The 26265-nt window shown below is 33.0% G+C and overlaps 1 protein-coding gene across 1 annotated transcript; it reads right to left on the reverse strand.

The window, feature by feature from the left end:
* Positions 1–3606: 3606 nt before the first annotated feature.
* On the reverse strand, positions 3607–26022 carry LOC139513085 (protein fem-1 homolog C-like). The gene is made up of 5 exons (XM_071301250.1): positions 25907–26022; positions 22025–22122; positions 15904–15982; positions 14411–14548; positions 3607–8596 (listed from the first exon to the last, which is right to left on the reverse strand). The coding sequence occupies exons 2-5, from the start codon at positions 22120–22122 to the stop codon at positions 6770–6772; spliced, it is 2142 nt and encodes a 713-aa protein (XP_071157351.1). The 5' UTR covers positions 25907–26022; the 3' UTR covers positions 3607–6769.
* Between the last annotated feature and the right edge of the window lie 243 nt (positions 26023–26265).

The following is a 26265-nucleotide window of genomic DNA, read 5'->3' on the forward strand; positions in this document are numbered from 1 at the left end:
AAGAAAGAGGACTGGGATGCTACTTATCTTTAATGTAGGTGCCTTTTGTTACAAAGTTCCTGTCTGTCATATGTCCATTATCCTCAACCTCATGTACATGGGTTTAAGTGAAGACTGCTTGGTAAAATGCTTTTGTTTGTAAAGTATAATACCCACTTATTGTGAGAAGGGAATAACTATACTGTTTTGGTCTATTTTTTCTTAACAAGATCTTCATGTCCGTCAGACGCTGTTCATCTGATCTCATCCTTATTCATGGATCACCAGGTTTAATGCGACTTGAACCTAATTTTCATTGTTAATTGGCCAATTTTTAGTTCATGTTTTTTTTACTGTCAATTGGATAAATTTTGCAATATGTCAACTATATATTGAGTATGGAATGATTGTAAGGTGTGCATGCAAGTCTGGTTGGGTTCATCTGACCTTGAACTCATGTTCAATTTTGGTTTTATTTGTCACTGCTATAAAAATTTCATGGTTATGTCTGGGTTTTTTTTTAGATTGTGTAAGAAATTGTTAAACTATATTTAGCATTTGAATGATTGCATGGTGTACATGTTGCCGGGCAGGGTTCATTGACAATGTTTAGTTAATGCGATTCCCTCTAACATTGTAGACTGGATTGTTATTTGTGTTGTTTGAATTGCTGATCCTTTTTAGCTCGCTGATCCTTTTTAGCGCACCTTCGGGCCAGGTGAGCTTTTCCCATCACTTTGCGTCCGGCGTCCGGTGTCGTCCGTCGTCGTTAACTTTTACAAAAATCTTCTCCTCTGAAACTACTGGGCTAAATTTATCCAAATTTGGCCACAATCATCTTTGGGTATATAGTTTGAAAAATGTGTCCGGTGACCCAGCCATCCAACGAAGATGGCCACGACGGCTAAAAATAGATCATAGGGGTAAAATGCAGTTTTTGGCTTATAACTCAAAAACAAAAGCATTTAGAGCAAATCTGACACTGGGTTGAATTGTTTTATCAGGTTAGGATCTACCTGCCCTGAAATTAATTGTAGATAAGTTTGGTTAAATTTGGCCCAGTAGTTACAGAGGAGAAGATTTTTGTAAAAGATTTAAAAAATTTACGAAAAATTGGTAAAAAATGACTATAAAGGGCAATAACTCCTTAAGAAGTCAACTGACCATTTTGGTCATGTTTGACTTATTTGTAGATCTTACTTTGCTGTACACTCTTGCTGTTTACAGTTTATCTCTTTTTCTACAATAATATTCAAGATAATAACCAAAAACGGCAAAATTTCCTTTAAAACTGGCAATTCAGGGGCAGCAACCCAACAACCGGTTGTCTGATTCATCCGAAAATTTCAGGGCAGATAGATCATGACTTGATAAACAATTTTACCCCCATGTCAGATTTGTTATAAGGGCCTTTTTCAAAAAAAGTGGATTTTCTTGTACAATCAATATTTCTAAAAAAGTATAAATATTTTTATCCAATTTTTAGATTCACCATTTAGTTTTTGGTGTGTGTAACAAGTTCCAGCAAATTCAATATGAAATTTAGCTACAGAAATTGCTTCCAGTGGGTTTCAAAGGGTCCAAAAACCCCAAAATTGCTTGTACGAAATTGAAAGACTAGTCTTTTTTAAATGCTGGTTTTAATACCCAGTGGAAATTATTATTTTTCTTTTGTTATTATAAATATATAGGTATCACTGCAGGTATGTATACACAAATACAGGGAATTATTAGATTTTATTAGCATTTTTTTTTACTTTTCATTTCGTACTTCAAAAAATGTCAACTACATAACACAAATGAAATAATGTTGCCAATAAACAACTGATTATATCCCTTGTAACTAAGGAAGTGCTCTCTACTTACTCTTCATCCTCTGATGACGTGCTTAAAGTTACAGGATGACATCATTGATTCATTTCATTATAGATTAGTTTTTGTGAGTACAAATTACTCCGTAATTTTATTCTATGTCAACTTTGTAACGGCAAAAACATTGATAAATTTTGGCATAAATATTTTTTTTTACATAAATCATTCAAAGTCTATAATACTGACTCTAATTCAATAAAAACCATTTATCTGGTAGTATTAGGGTAAAAAAAAACATCCAAAAACCACAAATAGGTCAACTACATAACGGTTAACTACATAACGTTATGTAGTTGACAAAAAGCGTTATGTAGTTGACAATGCTGAATTAAATTCACTTTAAAATATGTTTCTAAAAAGTGTTATTTTAACCATGTTAACTGTTTTGAAAAAAGTGTGATGATTTTTATGGAAATATATATCAAGCAAAATGTAAATATTATTAAAAAAAAATTAGGGACCGAAACTAAATCCGTTATGTAGTTGACATATGTCCCATACTTGTTTCTATGTTATTTTTAAAAATATTTTTGTAGTAGCATTTAAGATTGCATATTTTTATTTCAGGTTGTATTGTTGTTAAACTATTCAATTTCATATATTAAAGTTGAAAATTGAATATTTTTTTGTATTGTTATTTCACAACTGAAATATCCACATTTTTTGAAAATGACCCATAAATGCTTTGGTTTCAGAGTTATAAGCCAAAATCTACATTAAACCCCTATGTTCTATATTTAGACATGGCGGCCATCTTGGTTGGTTGGCTGCGTCAACGAACACTATTTTTTAAACTAAATACCCCAATGATGATTGTGTCCAAGTTTGGTTTCATTTGGCCCAGTAGTTTCAGAGGAGAAGATTTTTGTAAAAGTTAACGACGACGGACGATAGACGCCAAGTGATGAGAAAAGCTCACTTGGCCCTGTGGGCCAGGTGAGCTAAAAATCAAAGTGCTTGTAAGCACTGCAGGATAAAGATTTCTTTAATTTATCAGTTTGAAATAAAATTAAACATTGCATTGCAATCAATTAAACAACAATTATGGACAAAGGAAGATAGATCCAATTTTAGGTTTCTTTTAAAATGATATCATTGATATTTTTAAAAAAAGTAGTGAAAAACCTTGGAATGTTTAGACATCAAGCTATAGTACCAAAGGGTTTTGATCGCATTTCATGAAATCTTTACCTGAAAATTGAGTAAAAACCATCCTCCAAGAGCAACAACTATAAGAAGTTAACTGATAATTTCTTCTTTGTTGGACAGATCCTTAGATCATGTCTCGCAAATCAGTTTTGTTGTAAATCTAAATGTTAGTATCTAATTTATTTTAAGTTGTTATTTGCTTTGAACTAGCTTTCAGTAACTGTACTCTTATATCTTATACACTGTCCCAGATAAAGTGGATGGTTGAGGGCTCACAAAATGATTATCCCTGTCCCAAGTCAGGAGCCTTTAATTCAGTAGTTGTTGTTAGATAATATCTGTCATGTTTGTTTTTAGTAAATTGTATTGTTTCAATTAGCTTTTTAGTCTTCTCATTTGAATTGTTTCACATTTTTCTTGTTGGTGCTTTTAACTTAAACTCTTAATAGCTTGTGGACAGTTGTCTTATTGAAAATCATATCCCATCTTAATTTGATATAAAAAGATCGCACATATTTTCAAATTTCTGTTGAGGCTAACTCAAGTTATTTAAAGTGAATCAAATTCAGGACATATGGCCATACAGACATTAGTAAAACTAAATGCTACATCTACTTTTTGAATTGAGGCCATACAAATGTTACAGAATTCAGTTAAAATTCACATTAGCTCAGAATTTATTATAATGCATCTAGCTTCCCAAGGGTAACAATCCACTCCCCTCCATTCCACTCTTGGATGATTAAGAGAGTATTTCAGAATAATGTATTCGGATGCTGTGACTTTAATCAAAAGATGACGCATCATTTTTTATAAAAATTGTTGGTTTAATCTTCAAAAGGTGGAGAGGAGGGGAGTGGATTGTAACCCTTGGCTAGGGAAGAAGGTTATAATGTTACATTAAACTTTGTTCTGCAATATCTACAACTATTTTACCAGTAAATTCTAATTGATTTAGAATTATCAATTGTATGAAGTAATTTTTGTGTTTTTAAGTATTATATTGTATATACAAAATTTTGTCCTGTTATCTATGATGAGTTTATTTACAACCACTGGGTCGATGCCACTGCTGGTGGAGATTTATTTCCCCGAGGGTATCACCAGCCCAGTAGTCAGCACTTTTTGTGCTGACATGAATTATCATTGATATAGTTATATTTATGAATTAACTGTTTACCAAATTTTGAATTTTTGAAATTCTAAGGCTTTTCTACCTCTGGCATGGATTACCTTAGCTGTATTTGGCAAAACTTTTAGGAATTTTGATCGTCAATGCTCTTCAACTTCGGACTTATTTGGCCTTTTTAACTTTTTTTGGATTCGTGCGTCACTGATGAGTCTTATGTAGACAAAACGCGCATTTAGCGTATATACAAAATTTTGTCCTGATATCTATGATGAGTTTATTTACAACCACTGGGTCAATGCCACTGCTGGTGGAGATTTATTTCCCCGAGGGTATCACCAGCCCAGTAGTCAGCACTTTTTGTACTGACATGAATTATCATTGATATGGTTATACTTATAAATTAACTGTTTACCAAATTTTGAATTTTTGAAATTCTAAGGCTTTTCTACCTCAGGCATGGATTACCTTAGCTGTATTTGGAAAAACTTTTAGGAATTTTGATCGTCAATGCTCTTCAACTTCGGACTTATTTGTCCTTTTTAACTTTTATTGGATTCTAGCGTCACTGATGAGTCTTATGTAGACGAAACGTGCGTTTGGTGTATATACAAAATTTTGTCCTGATATCTATGATGAGTTTATTGATATATTATTGTTGACAGAGATAAAAGGTTCAAAATCATATATAAATTTTTACTTCACACCAATGACTGCCACAATCTTTTGTGGAATATAAGTATAAAATAAAACAATAAGAGTGCACACACTGATATGTCTCGCCTTCTTTACTGACCATTGATATTAAGTTGATAGTCCTAAATATAAAGCTTAACTACAACTATCACAAACTTAACATGAAAAGAAAATGAGGTCAAGGTCATATAAACCAAACAAGAAATACATGCCATGCCAGGCAGACACAAACAGCTTACAATCCTTCCATACAACACATAGTTGACCTATTGCCTTATAGTTTAAGAAAAAATGATAAAAAACACAAAAACTTAACCTTAAAAAACGAGGTCAAGGTCAAACAAAACTTGTAAGACTAACATGTACATCATAAAATGTTTCCATACACCAACTATAGTTGCATTTTACCCTATGTTCTATTTTTAGCCATGTCAACCATCTTGATTCACAGGTGCCGTCATCGGACCCAATTTAAAACTAGATACCTTAATGATGATTGTGGACAAAGTTTGGTTAAATTTGGCCCAGTAGTTTCAGGAGAAGATTTTTGTAAAAGTTAACAACAACGGACAACGACAGACACCAAGTGATGAGAAAAGCTCACTTGGCCCTTCAGGCCAGGTGAGCTAAAAAGACCAAAGCTCAAAACTTAAATTTGACCACTGAACCATAAAAATGAGGTCAAGGTCAGATGACACCTGCCAGTTGGACATGAAAACCTTACAATTATTTCATACACCAAATATAGTAGACATATTGTATACAGTATAAGAAAAATAGACAATAACACAAAAAAAAACCTTAACAATAACCACTGAACCATGAAAATGAGGTCAAGGTCAGATGACATCCGCCAGTTAAACATGTACACCTTACAATCCTTCCATACACCAAATATACTAGACCTATTGCTTATAGTATCTAAGATATGGACTTAACCACCAAACCTTAACCTTGTTCACTGATCCATGAAATGAGGTTGAGGTCAGGTGAAAACTCTCTGACAGGCATGAGGACATTACAAGGTACACACATACCAAATATAGTTATCCAATTACTCATAATAAGAGAGAAATTAACATTACAAAAAATTCATTTTTTTCAAGTAGTCCTTAATTATAAAGTTCTATGCTACAAAATAAAAACTGTTTTAAGTTGACTTAAAGACTTATGAGAATGTTTTATAGAACAATTTCTATCATAGTTTTATACTAAAGCATTGATTTTTACATCCCAGTTTGGTAAAAGTAAAGGATTTAGGCGAAATTTGACAAAATCGGCATGATTTCAGCCAATTTTCAGATCAGGAAACATAGAGTGCAACCGAAATATTCAAGTTAGACATGTAAAATGTCATTACACACATTATTGTCAAAGATCTTTTTTGTCGACGTATGCGCTCTATGTTTCCTGTCCAAAAATTCAATGGAAATTTACCCATTTTCATTTTTTTTTCGTGGAAAATCAAAATGAGTACTATTTGTGACGTCATGAATAAAACACAGGAACGTAAATTTGCAACTAAAAGACTTATTTCCAATATAGTAACTGTATTAGCTATTATTCATTGTGATATTGGTCAATAAATCCCAATTTGAAATTTAGGCTAAAAAAGGGGACCATTTTAGTTCCTTATCGAACCTACTCCTTTAAGTTGGCTTTAACCCTTTTTTTTCTAATGTACAAGCTTCAGAAACCTCAAGTTTCCAAAATAACATATTGAAACACCAAATTAAAAAATAATTGTGCTTTGAAACACCCAAGATATTTGTTTATGACTTGGTAATTTTTTACTGCAATGTAATGTAGGATTAATTTCTTACAACTGCCAAATTCAATGGAATATTTTTTCCCACCCTTTTTCATATACAATCCAATGTTAGGTACTATAATTTGGTGGTATTACACCTCTAACAGTTAATTTTTGTTTCACTACTCCATCAACTAAGATGGTATATCATGTTGTTTTACAATTGAAACAATTGCCTCAGGGTATTCATTCCCAACCAACAGTTCATATTCTGCTACCACTGAAGCAGCCATACACTGCAAGGGTAATAAGTCTAAATCATACAAATCATGATTTCCCACGCGAAGCAGATCTAAAACTGTTTCTCCTTTCTTGTTTTGTGAATCAAGATGGCTGCCATGCCTCACCAACAGTCTAATCATATCTCTATCTTCATCATTCATTTCTGAACTATTTATGAAATGCATATAAGAATGAAGAGCTGTATTCCCTTCATAAGAAGTGCTATTTACATCTATATTATACTGAAACAACAACTTTATGATGTCAGTATTATCAAAACTGTTCAACACGCTACATTCATCACTGAAGCTAAATTCTTGAAGCTCTAAGGCTTTATAGAGCATAGAATTACCTTCTTCATCTCTAAAATCACTCTTCACTAATTTTTTCACGAACTGGTAAAAAACTATTTTGTGTTCAATGTTTTGATCTTGTAGAAAACTCATTATATAACGCATCGATGCAAAGCAGCATCCAAAGATAACCTTATCTGTGAAAGGATTGTAGGTTTCATTAAATTGAGTGTTTGACAAGATGGCTTGGTATGACTGCTCACAAACTAACATTTTATCTTCAAATGATGGTGTCCAACGGGGATTGTTCAGTAATGTCAACATGTTTGCAATACTAGTTCCACAATCTTCATATTTTAAAACAGATATCCTTTCCTTAGCGGCATTACAGTATGCTCTCTGTAATTCAACATGGAGACCTATTGCCATTTCATAATGGCCCTCATCAACACATTTGTTTGTTAGAGTTAACAATCCATCCAGATATTGTTCAGTATATGAAGGTAGAACCCTTTCATAAATTAACACTGCTTGAGTCATCATAGGAATAGAACTTGGGTTATTCTCTAAATTATTGAAGTCCTCAAGGCACGTCATCTCACTCCTATTATTATAGACCGGTCTCCGTTCCCTCACATTTTCTTTTTCCAACTTATTATTAGGATCCCCATATCTCAGATCTGTAGCTGCTCTAAAGAATGTTAAAGATTGTTCAAATCTAGAATTGAGTGCATTTGTTGCACCATATACATCAAGTGCATTACATAAGATGTCGTTGGGAATTCCAGACCTTTCAATAAAATAACCAAATATATCAAACTCATCAACCAACGCACAGAAGATCAGTGGATGTTCATCTTGTCCAATGTATAGATTGTCAGAATCACCAACTATCTCAATAACTTCTTCTTCTTGGAATTTAATCTTTCTATTCTCACTGACTGGTCCCCATTCTAGTTTTTTACCTTTACCAGCAATAATGGTACAATTTATGTCTGCACCATCTGACACTAACATTTTTGTTAATTCTAATGCTCTGGTATCTGTACATCTGTAGGCATAATTCAGGGGCTTGTAACCCATGGAATCGATGAGATTCGTGTCAGCACCAAATGCAAGTAAGTAGGATACAATATCCACATGTTTATTCAAAATGGCTGAATGTAAAGGAGGATACTGGATACCTTCACAATAATTTACATCCCAGTTACAATCATCTATAAGATAAGTAACAAGTTCAAGGTCACCTTCTGCACAGGCCAAGGTCAGTAACGATTTTTCATCAAATGTTAGTTTCATCAGTTTTTCTTTGTGGTCATCCTGACATTTTTTGAAGGCTCCTTTGAAGCTTACCAGGGCATCCTTCAGCTTATAATTTGGGGTGAATATATTTTTGATAACACTTTTCAGTGCAATGTATGCTTCTTCAGATGGGTCTCCACTGGCCTGGAAAAGAGACAACTTTTAATTAAATTTTACCACATCTGAATTATTTTCCAATATAAATCTATAAAAGTAATTCATATAAATTTATAGCCTAAGAGAAGGAACAGCAGTGATTTTCATGTATTCAAAGATGAAGTCAATAATTCAAATATGTTGAATATCAATTTTCTTGAAGATCATGTTTACTTGGAAACCACAAATCCCAATGTGAAATGAATTACATTTATTCTATAGAAATGTATGCAGACTAAGGCAAAACCATGAAATCAAATATCCACAAAAGCAGGTTTTCAAAGGTCAAGGTCAGATGAACCCTGTTAGACAGACATGGAATCTTATAATCATTGCATGCTTTAAATATAGTTGACCTTTTGCATATAGTTTCTAAAAACAAACTAACCAGGAAAACTTGAAATTGACCAATAAACCACGAAAATGAGGTAATGGTCAGAAGACTATTGCCAGACAGACATATACCCCTTACAATCATTCCATACACCAAATAAAGTTGACCTATTGCTTTTGGTATAAAATAATCAGACTAATAAACAAAAACTTAACATTGAGCAATGAACCATATTTACATACAGGGGTCGAATTTAGGCTTTTTTTGTGTACTGGCCAGCCGGACCAGTGGACTAAACAGATTACTGGTCTGGCTGTAAATCTACTGGTCCTGCAAAAATGACATTCATTTGATAACACTAATATGTTTGATAGATTTTTACTTTTATTTTCATGCTTTCTTTTACATATATGTTAGACAAGAAAAGAGACAGTCTCGATCCTGATTTTGATAAAGGCTTTGGTAATCTCAATGATTTTCTTTATCAAAATCAGGATCAAGGACAGAAAAAAAGTCAACATTGTCTTCCACATGATCACAATCCTCATGACCACCATAGAGTGCCTGACTGGGTTGTCTGAAGCTCCACATGTTCCACATTTAAATAGTCAGGACAAAGTTTTCACATGATATAAAATTCACTACATTGCGATCCACTATTTAATTTAACAATACGCAATCTTTTTTTTCATCAACTTTATTGCCGCTGATCTTCCCCTTGAATGACACATATCTATTTTTTTGTCCTTCCAAAAATGTCCACATTTTGTTTTGTGAAGGAGGCTCACTTGAGATTTTAATTAACTTGATCAATTGTAATACTTAGTACCACCAATACGTGTAATTGATTTCACAGGTAAATTTGTTTGCAATATCAGTGAGGTTTGTTGACAAATGTTTACTGGTCTGCTAGACCAGCAGCTGACAAAATCTACTGGTCCAATGCAAATTCTACTAGTCTTGGATCACCTGACCAGCACTAATTTCAACCCCGGTTTACATACAATGTACACCAAATAAAGTTGACCTATTGCATACAGTAATAGAAAAACAGACCAAAACACAAAAAATGTACTTGCCAACATGTCAGTTGGACATCATCATGTACACCTTATAATCATTCCATATATCAAATATATAAGACCTATTGCTTATAGTATCTGAGAAATGAACTTGAATTGTTAATTTCTGTGTCACTTGGTCTCTTGTGGAGAGTTGTCTCATTGGCAATCAAACCACATCTTCTTTTTTATATTGAAACTTTCCGTTGTGGAAACATCCTGCACAGCCAAGAAACAACAAAATAATATAACAGAAGCTTTATTATAACTATTGGCATAATCTCACAAAATATAAAGTTGTTTCTTGAGTGCTTTTTCAACCTTACCCTAACCCTAAATTATACTTAAAATTTGATGAAAAAACAAGGAAAATCACGAAATTTAACATAATATGCAAATTAAGTCATGATTTGTTGCCATGGTTACTTGTTCGATGTCAAATTTGTTTTGTTTTTCTTAGTACTTTATACCTTAGTCAAGTTTTCAGTTATTTAAGAATATGTATGATAACTTTTAAATTTGCAGTAATTTTTGGTCCAAATAAGGGCCTTATTGCCCCTACTCCTTTGTAATTTTCTATGTTTTAAGAACAAAAGGCATATTATTTTAACTTTTTTGTTATAAATGATTGAAAAAATACATAACTAAAAAAGACCAGAAAAGATTGAGAAAATTATTCTTGCACAATGAGTGTACCCCCTTAGGGGATGACCATTTGATAATCTGGTGGGGGCCAGTTTGATTTGTTTTTTGGGTAAACTATAAAGAAAACTTTTCTGACTGTTGAAGCACGTTTTTTCGTTTTCAGTAAAACAAGCTTAAGGGACTATTTTTTTTCACAATTAAATATAATGAAAGTACTGAAGTACTGAACATCAGATGACCTCAAGTTCTTTTGAATGGTCACAAGCACTTGTCTCAGAAAAAAATAAATGTGGAATGTGTCCATAGGGACACAGATGATGCCCCCGCTAGCATATAACATAATAAAGAGACACAATTCAAGAACTGTAAAAGTGACGCATTCAAAACTTGAACTTAAACTGAGTTAAGAGGTAAAAAGCATCATATATACATTTCAATAAATTTAGTTGAGACATACTTAAGTTAAGAGAACAAAAAACAAAATATCATATAAGGTCATAAAGGGACATAACTAAAGAACATAAATCAAAGTGCTTGTAAGCATTGATGGGTAAAGATCATTATAATTTTTTCAGTGCACATTGCATTGTATAAAGGATTGGTTGAAGTTGATGTAATTGTTTAATTCAACTTTTTAATTGAAGTTATCTTCCTTTGTCCATAATTGTAGTTGGTTAAAAAAACCTAGAGGCTCTAAAGGGCCTGTGTCGCTCACCTTGGTCTTTGTGCATATTAAACAAAGGACACAGATGGATTAATGACAAAATTGTGTTTTGGTGATGGTAATGTGTTTGTAGATCTTATTTTACTGACCATTCTTGCTGCTTACAATTATCTCTACTATAATGAACTAAGCCCAGTAGTTACAGTGGAAAATATTTTGTAAAAATTTACAAAAATTTACAAAATTTATGAAAATTGTTAAATATTGACTATAAAGGTCAATAACTCCTTAAGCAGCCAATTGACCATTTGATCATTTGACTTATTTATAGGTCTTACTTTGCTGTACATAATTGCTGTTTACAGTTTATCTCTATCTATAATAATATTCAGGATAATAACCAAAAGCTGCCAAATTTTCTTAAAATTACCAATTCAGGGGCAGCAACCCAACAATGGGTTGCCTGATTGGTCAGAAAATTTCAGGGTAGATAGATCTTGACCTAATGAACAATTTTATCCTGTAAGATTTTCTCTAAATACTTTGGTTTTAGAAATATGAGCCAAAAACTTTATTTTACCCTATGTACTATTTTTAGCCATGTCGGCCATCTTGGTTTGAGGGTGGGGTTATCAGACACATTTTTTAAACAAGATACCCTAATGATGATTGTGGACAAGTTTGGTTAAATTTGTCTCTATAGTTTCAAAGGAGAAGATTTTTGTAAAAGATTACAAAAATTTACGAAAAATTGTTAAAAATTGACTATAAAAGGCAATAACTCCTTAAGGGGTCAACTGACCATTTTGATAATCAATGTTGACTTGTTTGTAGATCTTACTTTGCTGAACATAATTGCTGTTTTCAGTTTATCTCTATCTATTATAATATTCAAGATAATAACCAAAAACGGCAAAATATCATTAAAATTGCCAATTCAGGGGTAGCAACCCAACAACAGGTTGTCCGATTCATCTAAAAATTTCAGGGCAGATAGATTTTGACCTGATAAACAATTTTACCCTCGTCAGATTTTACACTACCAAAATTCAAACTTAGTGTGTATAAGTTTCAAAACATTTGGTTGAGAAAAACTTAAGTTAGAGAACAGAAACTAAAAATTTTGCAATTTATCAATTTTAAAGGGGCATAACTCTATAACGCTTAAAGGGACGCTAGCAAAATTCAAACATTATCTGTGTTTTTCAGTTATAAGCATTGTGTATAAGTTTCATAACTTTGGTAGCGGAAACTTTAATAAGTTAAAGAACGGACACAAAAAACTTTGCAATTTAACATTTATAAAGGGGCATAACCTTTATAACAGTTTATGTCATGCCATCAAAATTCAAACTTGATCTGTGTTGTGTAGTAATGAGCATTGTTTCTATGTTTCATATCATTTGGTTGAAGTAAACTCAAGTTAGAGAACGGAAATCAATTTTGGGAGGGACGGACGGACGTAATTCTTATGTACAGATGGAAAAGGGTAAAACTTAATGCCCCCTATGCTACGGCGGGGGCATAAAAATCATATCTCTGTACTTGAAAGTGAGGATAATGAACAGATATAAAAAAAAATCTGTGACAAGTTTGTGTGTGAATGATAAATAAATGACAGGGAATTCAACCTCACCGTAATAACTATTATATCTTAGTGATACAAATCAGTTTACTCTGGTTTGTTGTAATATACAAAATTAATATTTGTATATAAAAGTTACATGTATATATAATTTTCATCCATTTGTATATCATTCTATTCTACTATATTAATAGTGCAGTGCAAGTGCATGGTGGACACTCTTGTGTAAGAATTCGATTTTTCTAATAGATTGGATTTGAGTAGGCATTCATACTTTTCCATAAAATGTTCAATTTCCCATGTAGAGTTGTTATTGGTCCTTGAGAGAGAACAAGGACTGATAACTTTAAATAGGAGATAGCAAACATTCTTGAGATATTCTTTCCTATGCGTAAACAAAAAATTTCTGTACGTGTGCATAGTTAAAATAATATTTTACTTATATATAAAACAAAACATTTTCATATTATTAATTTATGTTCTAAAAAATGTTCTATGAGAAGAATCAATTCATGGAATAAATGTACAAGGAATTTTTATAATCTGTCCATTCTGATCATAGTTCATTTTACCCCCTGACTAAGCTTAATATGCAAATTTGATAGTCTAAGATCAGTTTCTTAATTTCCAGGTATTTTGTATAACCTCCCTTTTTTTCTAAAAATCTCCAAGGAGGAGCATGCCAAGACACCTAGCAAGGTGTCCCACACAATGTGAAAGTATTAATTTTAACAAAAATATTCAGTTGGATTGTTGCCTTTTTTCTATATTTAGATTTTGATTTAAAAAAAAGTGTCATAAGTCAAAATTTAGTTAATAAAATCAGTGTTTTAGGGAATGAAATTTATGTGTCAGGAGTTGGTTTCACAAAAATACTTACAACTATGATTAATTGTAAGTCATGAACAATTCAATATACTTATGATCAATCTTAGTCAAGTTTTTTTTTTATGTGAAACTGGCTCCAGAATGCAGGATTTTGCACCATTTATCCAAAAAATTTCAGTAGTCTTTTATGGCCCCTGCAACACCTGCCGTAAAATACACCTTTGAAAGGCGGGATGTGTAGCTTCACTGACTACGGATTAGATTTTATGCCAAACCAATAAAAATTTGTACGATACGCCTCTTCTGGTTCTAGTTACTAGCTTGTTAAAAAAAAATATTTCGAAGTTGATGGCTATTTCTATTAGAGATTCTGACATAAATGTATAATTTCATCAACATTTGGTAAATTTTTAAGATTTTATATTTTAAGTAATGGACGGTGTGTTCTTCTAGCTTGTTCATCATCTACTAATCAAAGTGCCATCTTCAAAGTCACACACAATTATTAACCTATATAGATAAATATTTTCATTTATTGCATGTATATGTAAATTAAAAACTCTTTGATAACTCTTATTTAAACCTTATATTTAACCTGCCCTTAAAAATTCCAGAAACTACATCAATCAAATTAAAAGAAATTCTTTAACAGAATTTGATCTGCAATAGTCATTCACAATCTTACCAGTCCAGCTTTGGTTGTTATTCTGAACATTTGACCAGCAACAGTAAAGATATCATTGTCTTCTAAAGATACAACACCATCCACAGTCTCAAAATTCACTGTCAGTTGATGGGAAGATAACAGTGGAATAATAGAAATCTGCAAAAAAAATAAGAGTTTAAACTTCATCCAATAATCAAAGTATAGAAAAATGTTAAACAAGTGACCAAAATAACAGTTTGTGTCTGCCAACTTTTCAAAATATTCATCTTGGATTTTAAGCCAAAGAGAAAATACAAGTTTTTAATTTATTACAATATTGTTTGAATGAGTATGTGTGTACCTAAATATCCTTTTAACTTATTTGAATGACTGTTTTGAGGTGTTAGGTTAACTGTTACTGTAAACCAACTTATTTTCAAGAGCGATTTATTATCGCGACTTTCGTGAATGAAAATTAACAAGAATATAAATCGTCGCGAATATGTAAAACTTCGATCTTTCCTTATTAAACTATATCCATAAATTACAAAATCGCGAAATTAAATAGCCGTGAAATAGTTTACAAAGGGTAAAACGCGAAATAAAGTATCCACGAAAATAAGTTGGTTTACAGTATTACATTAAAAAATTCCAAATCCCAAAATCTTCGATAAAAAGTTAAAGTTAGCAAAGTTGTCAATCACAAGTTGTATATTTTTAGATCTTTTAATTCTTTGATTAGTTTTTCTCTATTATACTGACAATGGACTTTTTAATGGTAAAACTTTAAAATATGAAAGGAATTATATGGTTTTATACAGAATCTCAATCTTTTTCACGCAACATCAACATAAACAACATCTTGACAACACCCATTGATGTATGTTGTCAGAGGAGTGAAATTATAATATTTGTTTTACAAAAACTCTCGAGCTCAAGTTAACTCTGATACTGATTTTAAAAATGTAATTCATTGAGTGCACATGTTTATGTACAAGTATATGCCATAAAATCACATTAAAACTATTTCCAATCTATTGTGCATAAATTCATAAATTCTCCCATATGCATTTACTAAAAATAAATGTCTTGAAAGTAAATATTGTTTACCCATCCTGTATAGTTACTAAGAAACAGATCCTACAAATGTAACCTCCCTTCTGTGTACACAAATCAAGTTTATATATAGTGTCTATTAGTGAAGCTGGTTTAAAAGGAATGATCCTAAATATAGCATAACAAATGAGTGTCTTATAATGACAGAACATTTTATTAATATCTTCAAAGCATATGCAATGTGATTTCCATTATAATTTACATTTCCAAAGGGCATAACTCTTTTAAAAATAATTAATCTGCACTGATTTTTCGAACTTGTCTTAGACATAGCTGATGTAAACCTGATGGACACACAGATGGATGGACGCCTGGTATTTCTATGTCCCTTGCAAACAACATCAATGATATAACCACAAAAGTTGGAGTTATAAAACAACAATGCACAGTCGAATTATTTCAAAATAGTTACTCACATTATCTCTTTCATCTACGCATATTCTGGCCAATTCATTCGGAACAGCATGTTTTATCTTTATATAACAATCATTACATCTGTAAATATTTAAAAGCTAATAATATATAAACTAAATATAACTTGCATGGTGTATAGACTTGTACAGTGTTCTATTTATGTCCCTTAACAGCTCATGTTGTATCAATTTGTACAGTGTAAGATGCAATACCCTTGCTTCTGCTTCTGCCGTTTGGTGGCCGCCATCATTACTGATTATTCTGCCACGTTTGGTCAAACTACGGTTTGTGCATACACTAATTTACAAGGAATTTATAAAAATTTAAAAATATATCACAAAAACAGACAAGCGTTGCTGTACAAGAAAAATAATGTGCTAGTAAAAACAAACTGATATAGATTAATCCGTTAATTGAGACTTGAATGATTCAAGACTCTTAGCCATGACAGTATAAGTAGGTAGGGCATTCCAGTCTTGTATAGTCCTTGGATAGAATGATTCCCTCCGAGCAACTGTGCTGCACGATGGTATTTGGAAGGAACCGCTATGCATGTTTCAACTAAGTCTTGTTGGTTTAATTAGTCTATCAGAGGCATCTACTTTGACTACCGGTAGTCCATTTACAGTCTTGTATAATAATACATGTACTAATCTTGATATTTTCCTTCGTTCTTCAAGTGATGCCCATTCTAATTTTGCTAACATGTCTGTGACAGATGAGGTGTTGTGGTATCTGTTTCTAGCATGTCTGTGACAGATGAGGTGTTGTGGTATCTGTTTCTAGCATGTCTGTGACAGATGAGGTGTTGTGGTATCTGTTTTCGACATGTCTTGTGCACAGCCCTTCAATCCAATGAATATCCTCCTTCAAATAGGGATCCCAAGTTGTACAGGCATATTCCATGATCGGTCTTTATATGCTCTTTCTTTTAATGTTGGATTTCGAATATTCAGGTTTCTTTTGAGGAAGCTCATAGTGTTGTTTGCTTTCTTGTAGATGGTTGTAATGTGTCCACTCCACTTCATATCTGACATTATAGAAACACCTAGATATTTGGCTACTGTCACATGTTGAAGTTAATGGCCATGTAGTACATATTTGTTTATGGTCGGATCCCTCTTTCTAGTGATGGTAAGTACATTACATTTTTCAGGGTGGAAACTCATTTTCCAGGTTTGTTCCCATAATGCCAGTTTATTAAGGTCGTCTTGAAGGTGGAGTCCATAGACATTTGATGTTATAGTAAGATATGCAATGGTGTCATCTGCAAATAATCTTACAGTTGATTTGATGTTTTTAGGCATGTCGTTGATATAATATAGGAACAAGCTGGGGCCTAATACTGAACCTTGTGGAACCCCAGATTCTACATCTATGTATCCTGATGATTCTCCTTCTACAACTACAGCTTGTTTCCGGTCTCTAAGAAAATTTTGGATCCAAATGTTGGTCTTCCCTTTTATACCATAATAGTCAAGTTTGTGTGTTAGTAGGCTGTTGGACACTTTGTCGAATGCTTTGCTGAAATCCATAATTAGACAATCTGTTTGTTGACCTAGATCAAGGTTTTTGGAGAGGTCATCTATGAATTCGACTAGCTGAGTGTCGCAGGACAGTCCTTTACAGAAACCATGTTGTTAGGGATTTAAGATGTTGTATTTGTCAGCATGAGCCATGATGTTGCTAGTGACAATTTGTTCCATTAGTTTGCAGGCAATGCAAGTCAGTGACTAAGGTCTATAATTCACTGCTTCAAATTTTTTACCTTTCTTATAGGTGGGACATACATTTGCTGATCTCCATATTTGTGGTACTTCCCCGGTATTGTACGACTCTTTAAATAACAGAGTTAGGATGGGTGATATCTCAGAGGACAGTTCTTTCAAAATTCTAGGTGTTATATTATCTGGTCCCGCAGATTTGTGTATGTTTAAGTTGTTCAGTAGTTTGGTAACTCGATTTTCTGTGATATTTATTTCAGGCATAGTTTGATAAGTTCCTGTCATCTTACACTTGTTTTTGAATTCTTTTTCTGTTACATCTTCTCTTGATGAAAAAGCTTTTTGAAATTGTGAATTTAAAATGTTTGCCTTGTTCTTTGATTCTGTAGGAAGGATTGCCTCTGATTTAAGGGGAGGGATGCTGTTACCCATACTAGCTCATGTTCTATGAACTTGTACAGAGTAAGATGTATTTCGATTACTAATTCATAATTTATGGACTTGTACAGTGTAATATGTATTTCCATTACCAGTTCATATCATAGACACATATACAGAGTAAGACGTATTTCCCTTTCTATTGCAAGCTGTATTGTTACATATAATTCTCTTCATAGTTTATGTTGGCAAGACTAGAACAGTGTAATTTATTTTTCTTAACCAATTCATATTGAATAGATGTATAGTGTTAAATATATTTCCCTTCATAGACTAGTACAGTGTAAGATGTATATTCCAAATCAATTCATGTTGAACAGATTTATGCAATGCTAAATATATTCCTGATCCCAGTTCATGTTGTCATGATTTGTTCACGGTTAGATGTATTCAGTTCATTTCATTGAGACTTAAATTTTAATTACCATTTCATAATAAGAAGACTTAAACAGAGTAAATGTTTTCCTTTACTATGTCCTACTGTTTAGACTTGTACAGTGTTAGGGGTATTTCCCTCACCTGTTCATGTTAAAAGATTTGTCCAGTGTTACTGTGTTGAATATTTTCCTTTACCAGTTCTAGTAGAGACATTGTTAGTTAAATTCCCCTTTTCATGTTATGCTTTAGAGACTTTGTACTGAGTAACATGTATTTCCCTTACCAATTCATTTTTTGATAGACTTGTACATTTTAAGATATATTTCTTTACCACTTCATGCTGTTTTAAGACTTTTCAGTGTAAGATATTGTTGGAAATCACGCACAGAAGAGAACGTTAACGTAACGCGGCATTATTTTATATCCAACGTTGTGTACTTATGACGTATCTTGTACTTCAGTCATCAATACAAATTCATACAGTTTAGACATCTTTCTTATTACATATGCAGTTTTAGTAAAACCACTTTATGATATTGGTACCGTGACCAGAAGAAGATGACTTCAAAACTGAAATTTATACGAGCAGGACACAGAAGCGCAGTTTCTAGGATTTTAAGAAGATTGAGGAGAGAAGTGTAACAGAAGATAAACAGGAAGAGGACGAGTTGGAAACAATTTTGGATACATTAAAGAAAAAGCAAGATATTCTGAAGGATTTGGATAAGAACATTTTAGATAGTGTACAAGAGGAGGATATAGAGCAAGAGATACTTGACACAGATGAGTATAAATTTAATTTAGAGACGAAAATACGCAAAATTTGTAAATTAATTCACGTTCAAACATCTAATTTAAATGCAGCCGCTAGAAGTTTTTCGCCACACAATGAGACACTACAACCCATTCAAAATGTTAGCAGCACATATAACTTAAGAGATGAATCACAAAATACTGGCCTCAATTTCACGTCTTTACGTTCAAATTCAAGCTTCAATAGCAGCAACTTTCATAAACTACCGAAATTGAATTTACCTACATTTGATGGAAACGAACTTGAATGGCAATCCTTTTGGGATTCTTTTGATTCCGCAATTCACAACAACATTATTGTACCCCAGAAGCACCACCTTTACCAAAAGACAGACTGCGTGAAGCGCCTCCTTTCACTGTAACTGGTGTAGATTTTACTGGAGCGTTAAAAGTTAGGAATAAGAATGGAAAAGACAGTAAGGCATACATATGTCTTTTTACGTGCGCTAGCACCAGAGCTGTACTTAGAAATAGTTACAGATTTAACAGAAGAACAGTTTATTTTAGTTTTACATAGATTCTCAAGTAGGAAATCACTACCAAAAATCATGTTATCTGACAATGCGACAACATACGTAGCATCACAAAAGAAATTGAAAGGCTAACTTCATCACCAACACTTCAAGCAACATTGAATAGTCAAGGGACAGAGTGGAAGTTCATACCGAAGCGAGCGCCTTGGTATGGCGGTTTCTGGGAAAGACTCATTGGAATAACAAACTAGAGGCTCTAAAGAGCCTGTGTCGCTCACCTTGGTCTATGTGAATATTAAAAAAAGGACACAGATGGATTCATGACAAAATTTTGTTTTGTTGATGGTGATGTGTATGTACATCTTACTTTACTGAACATTCTTGCGGCTAACAATTATTTCTATCTATATTGAACTTGGCCCAGAAGTTTCAGTGGAAAATGTTAGTAAAAATTTACAAGTTTTATGAAAATTGTTAAAAATTGACTATAAAGGGCAATAACTCCTAAAGGGGTCAACTGACCATTTCGGTCATGTTGACTTATTTGTAAATCTTACTATGCTGAACATTATTGCAGTGTACAGTTTATCTCTATCTATAATAATATTCAAGGTAATAACCAAAAACAGCAAAATTTCCTTAAAATTACCAATTCAGGGGCAGCAACCCAACAACGGGTTGTCCGATTCATCTGACAATTTCAGGGCAGATAGATCTTGACCTGATAAACAATTTTACTCCATGTCAGATTTGCTCTAAATGCTTTGGTTTTTGAGTTATAAGCCAAAAACTGCATTTTACCCCTATGTTCTATTTTTAGCCATGGCGGCCATCTTGGTTGGTTGGCCAGGTCACGCCACACATTTTTTAAACTAGATACCCCAAAGATGACTGTGGCCAAGTTTGGATTAATTTGGCCCTGTAGTTTCAGAGGAGAAGTTTTTTGTAAAAGATTACTAAGATTTACGAAAAATGGTTAAAAATTGACTATAAAGGGCAATAACTCCTAAAATGGTCAACTGACCATTTCGGTCATGTTGACTTATTTGTAAATCTTACTTTGCTGAACATTATTGCAGTGTACAGTTTATCTCTATCTTTAATAATATTCAAGATAATAACCAAAAACAGCAAAATTTCCTTAAAATTACCAATTCAGGGGCAGCAACCCAACAACGGGTTGTCCGATTCATCTGACAATTTCAGGGCAGATAGATCTTGACCTAATAAACAATTGTAACCAGTCAGATTTGCTCTAAATGCTTTGGTTTTTGAGTTATAAGCCAAAAACTGCATTTTACCCCTATGGTCTATTTTTAGCCATGGCGGCCATCTTGGTTGGTTGACCGGGTCAAGCCACACATTTTTTAAACTAAATACCCCAATGATGATTGTGGCCAAGTTTGGATTAATTTGGCCCAGTAGTTTCAGAGGAGAAGATTTTTGTAAAAGTTAACGACGCCGGACGCCGGACGCAAAGTGATGGGAAAAGCTCACTTGGCCCTTCGGGCCAGGTGAGCTAAAAATTGTATCAAGAAAGTTTTAGGACGATCTTATGTGAGTTTAGATGTACATAATACTACAGTAATAGAAGTAGAGGCAATTCTAAATGACCGTCCATTGACATACATATCTACAGACCCGATAGACGAGGACCCACTGACTCCATCTCATTTATTATCTCAACTGATTTTTAAAGTGTGTTCTTATGTTACATCACTCTCACATGTAAGGTTATTTCCAATCTAATTAAAAACCGATCTCTCATCGCTCCTGTTTCTGATATGTCGCGTGGGAGATCTAACGAAACTGGCTTTGAGGTCACATGTGAGTGAACTAAAAGTCATGAATTTATAAAGATATGCAAATGAGTTGACGACCTATTGATAAACCAATCAAAAAAGTTTATGAATTATTATGACTGACGATTTCGTCGTAAATAAAATGAGTTACATCCCTTTGCCTTACGTTAAACTTCCAAGATATGAAAAGACTCTATTTCATTGGTCGAAAAAGACACACCTACGAGGTCACTCACATGTGACCTCAAAGCGGGTTTCGTTAGATCTCCCACGCGACATATCAGAAACAGGAGCGATGAGAGATCGGTTTTTAATTAGATTGGGTTATTTCAACCATTATTGAAGGCTGTTTAGTGATCTATATATAGTTGCCAACACGTAAGTGAATGTTTGGTCTCTGGATAGTTGTCCCATTGGCAATCATACCACATCTCATTAGTTGTATATAGAACACATCTCTAACTTAAAATAAATACTCTAGTACTAATAACAAACCCTCCAACTGAATATTCTTTCTGATCATCGAACAATGGTTGTCGTCTTACATCTTCTCCATTTTCTACTGCAGTCACAAGACCAACCAACTGATACATCTGAAAATAATTAAAACAAATATGACATTAGACAATCTCTTAATGTTACAAACTTTAACTTTCTAAATCTTTGCTGTAAAATTGTCATAACCATTTACTACACAAGTTCCCTTAGGGAGCTACCATCTGATTTCTATTGGAGGCTAGGAAGAATTTTTTTTCCTGCATACAAAAATCTAATGGTAGCTCCCTAATAGTTGCATGTCTTAAAAATATATAGTGGCTAACATGGCTACAGCCTACATCCTGGTTGTAAAGCCAATGTCTAAGGAAAGAACAGGAACAATATTTCAAATTTCTTCAAAAATGTATTAAAATATTCATTTAAACAAAAGTCATATCAAAAGAAATAGAATGTCAACATTGAAAGTGAAACAAAAGTAAATCTTCAATCCACAAAAACTCATTAAAATACAGGTAAAAATGATAATTAACTTATTTTGTTAACCTATCACATGAAATCAAACAGACATAGATTAATCCAATTGCATTAGGTTACTATCTATTTATATTGATGTTTACATTTTTGTATGTTAATATTGAGTTATGATCACCATTAGCAGTTTTTGGAGGTCATCTCAATAGTTAATTAGATAGCATCTAGACTAAAATACACACAAAATTCTAATTTTTATTTTAGAGTATATGCAAAGTTAACTGTTTATTTCAGACTTGTTTTAATTTGGATATGTGTTTTAGTATATGTTATAAATCAAATATAAGAATTTGAGTCAAATCGGAGAACATGATTTTGACAGCTAGCTATATGCATGATCTTTTTATTAGTTGTTAGTGACTTTGAACAAGCTGTCAGTTAACTGCTAGTACTCTCAGATCTGTACTCAGTGTCTTTTTGTTGTTGGGATGTACAAGTACCTGGTCACGTCCATATTTGTTTTTCGTTCATTTTTTATATATAAATAAGGCCGTTCGTTTTCTCGTTTGAATTATATTACATTGTCATTTCGGAGCCTTTTAAAGCTGACTATGCAATATGGGCTTTGCTCATTGATGAAGGCAATATGCTGACCTATAGTTGTTAATTTCTGTGTCATTTTGTCTCATGTGGAGAGTTGTCTCATTGGCAATTATACCACATCTTCTTTTTTATATTAACCAAAACTTTAACCTAAAATTTGCACTATCATTTCCATCTTCAGTGTAACTTGAAATTGGGGTCAAAATCTAATTTGGCATTTAATTCAGAAATATCATTTCATAGGGAACATGTGTACTAAGTTTCAAGTTGATTGGATCTCAACGTCATCAAAAATTACCTTAGCCAAAAACTTTAACCCGAAGAGGGAAAGACGGATGAATGAACACACAGACCAGAAAACATAATGCCCCTCTACTATCGTAGGTTAGGCAATATATACACATTTATTTGTTGTTCTTTAATACAATTTATAAATAAAAAGGGTGTGCAGGGGACAAAATGTTTTTTTTACTAGCCATTTTCCATAAATTGGATATTTCCAAGGCATAACTCTTTTTAAAAAAAAGTCTATCATCCACCATAATAAAACTTGTCCAAGATATTGCTGATATTAACCTATAGTATAAGTTTCATAAAAATCTGGCAAGCATTGTACCCATGAGAGTGCTAACGAGGTCATTTTCCATAAATTCAATATTTCCAAGGGGCATAATTTCTTTTAAAAAGTCAATCTGCCACATTACACAACTTTCCTTGACAATAATGAATGTGTGCTCATATGATTGCAAACCTGATACTGTCCCATTTATAATAAAAACTGCACAATTTCTAGAATTTACAGTACCAGTATTCAAAACTCAAAAGTCAAGGAAAATTAAATAAAGTCAAAGAAAGTGTCCATAGTACACAGATGACCCACTTGCACTATCATTTTCTACATTCCATGCATAGTGAAATTGTAGTAAAAACTCTCATTTAGCATTAAATTAGAAAGATCATATCATAGGGAACATGTGTACTAAGTTTTAAGTTGATTGGACTTCAACTTCATCAAAAACTACCCTGACAAAAAAACTTTTACCTGAAGCGGAACAGACGGACAGACGGATGGAACCAGAAAACATAATGCCTCTCTACTTACTAGGTGGAGCATAAAAAAGAATAACAACTGAATATAAAACACCACATGAAAACTAATGTAAAGGCAACACAAACCCCAACAAAAAACTGGGGTGATCTATAAAAAAAAGAAGGGAGAGGGCGTGGTGATCTAATAAGCTGCAAATGCAGGCATGACTTAATATCAGTCTGAAAGATTTAACGTAGACTAGGAATTTAAACAGATTTTAAAAGCATATGATGTAACTATTTGAATATTGAAAAAAAAATATTGTAAGATACACTTATACCAGGTACACCAAACAAAGAAAAAAACGGTAACGGGTAAGTCGTTCGTAATTTACTTCTTTTTTAAAAATTTTGTATGAAACCTGGTCAAAATTTTGTTGCTAGACAATTTACAAAATGTATAAGTAAATAGATAAGAAGCTTCAGTAACATTAATTCATCAGAAATATGGAAATTCTTGGCTGGAACTTTTGATGAAATGGACATTGAATATCAAAGAACTGATAGCTCTGAGGAGGAAGAAGCTAAATAAAAGGATTACTTGAAATACAATGAAAGCAAACATACAACCCAGCCTACTCTGGCAATGTTGCTTTTAACATAGTTTTTTCTTCCAAAAATAATATATACACATTTTTGTACCTAGACATGATAGACATGTCTCCACCAAATAGATTAATCTAAATATAACTTCTATGAATGCTACATGCAATGATTCAAATGAAATTTTCTATAATTCTATACATTGCATCTCATCATGTTCAGCTTTGGGGGGAGATTATAATATACAGGTAACAGGTTGAGAACAATGCCTATCCCTTTTACAAGGGGTACATTTCAAGTGATGAATAATATCTTTTTGTAAAAAAAAACACTTTTTAGTACAAAAGGGCACATCTATACAGCTAAAGGAACAGAGTTCAAGAGACTTATTTCATTGAGTTGCAACTCCTCTAAAACCATACAAAGTCAGAAATATTTGTGATATGATGTATAAATGTACATGTAGTGTTTTCATTCCTACACTTGTCTTTGAAACCATCTTTTTTCCACAGAAAACACCAATTTTTGAGAAAACATCCAAATTGTAGACCATTACAGATCCCTGTCCTACATGTATATGCTTTTGCGCATGCTCAGCTGACGTTGTTTCCTCTGTATTAGGAACACCTGTGTAACACTGAGACAGAAGCTACTAATTGGGCATTCAAACTCCTATGGAAAAAGAACTAACAAACTAACAAACTAATAAAAACTATCAACATATAAATGGATAAGTGTATAAATACAGTTTGAAAAACACAAACCCAAGCTGTGTATCACCATAAACATTCCAAATCATCTTTTAAGCTGTGCTTGAGTGTTTTTTCCCCAACAACTCAGCATCTATGTGGTATATTGTATTGGGGGGGGGGGGGGGGGGGGGGGGGGGGGGTTCCAACCTGTGTAACAGATATTGATTAAGATTTTTGTCAAATGTACATTTAAATAGTTCACTATGGTTTTACCTTTATCTATAATGAGATGAGTTGCCTCCCATTATCAAGGATTTGTATAGTAGCAAATCCTTGCTGTACCAATGTTTACACAGTCAGAGATTGTATTATGTGACTATGAATTATCACCATTCGCTACTTTATGTTGCTGCATAGTAGAAAAGTTGATCAAAAAGTTGAAAGAGATATAGGTTAATGTTTCGCTGTAGTAAAATCATACTTTAAACAATGCTGTTGCGTTGTATCAGAAACTGTAAACATGCAGCATCCTGGTACTTATCAAGGTTTGGGGAGAGAAACCAGCAGCAGGCCATGTATATAATGTTAAATTCCTCCAGCATTATTTGGAGCACCACCAGGGCTGTGAGGATATAGGGTAAAGTTCACACTGTGTACATTCCCTGTCGGAATAATATTGGAGATGCGTCACTAACCTGTTTAAATAAACGTTACCAAAATTCGTAATTATATCTTTGAATATTGTTTTATAGTTATAAATATTGATAATGTTATCCGTACACAAAACCTTGATAAAAACATACTGAATATTATTGTTATGCAAATAGTTAAAACGACGAT

Source organism: Mytilus edulis, chromosome 2, assembly GCF_963676685.1.
Source record: "Mytilus edulis chromosome 2, xbMytEdul2.2, whole genome shotgun sequence".
Classification (NCBI taxonomy): domain Eukaryota; kingdom Metazoa; phylum Mollusca; class Bivalvia; order Mytilida; family Mytilidae; genus Mytilus; species Mytilus edulis.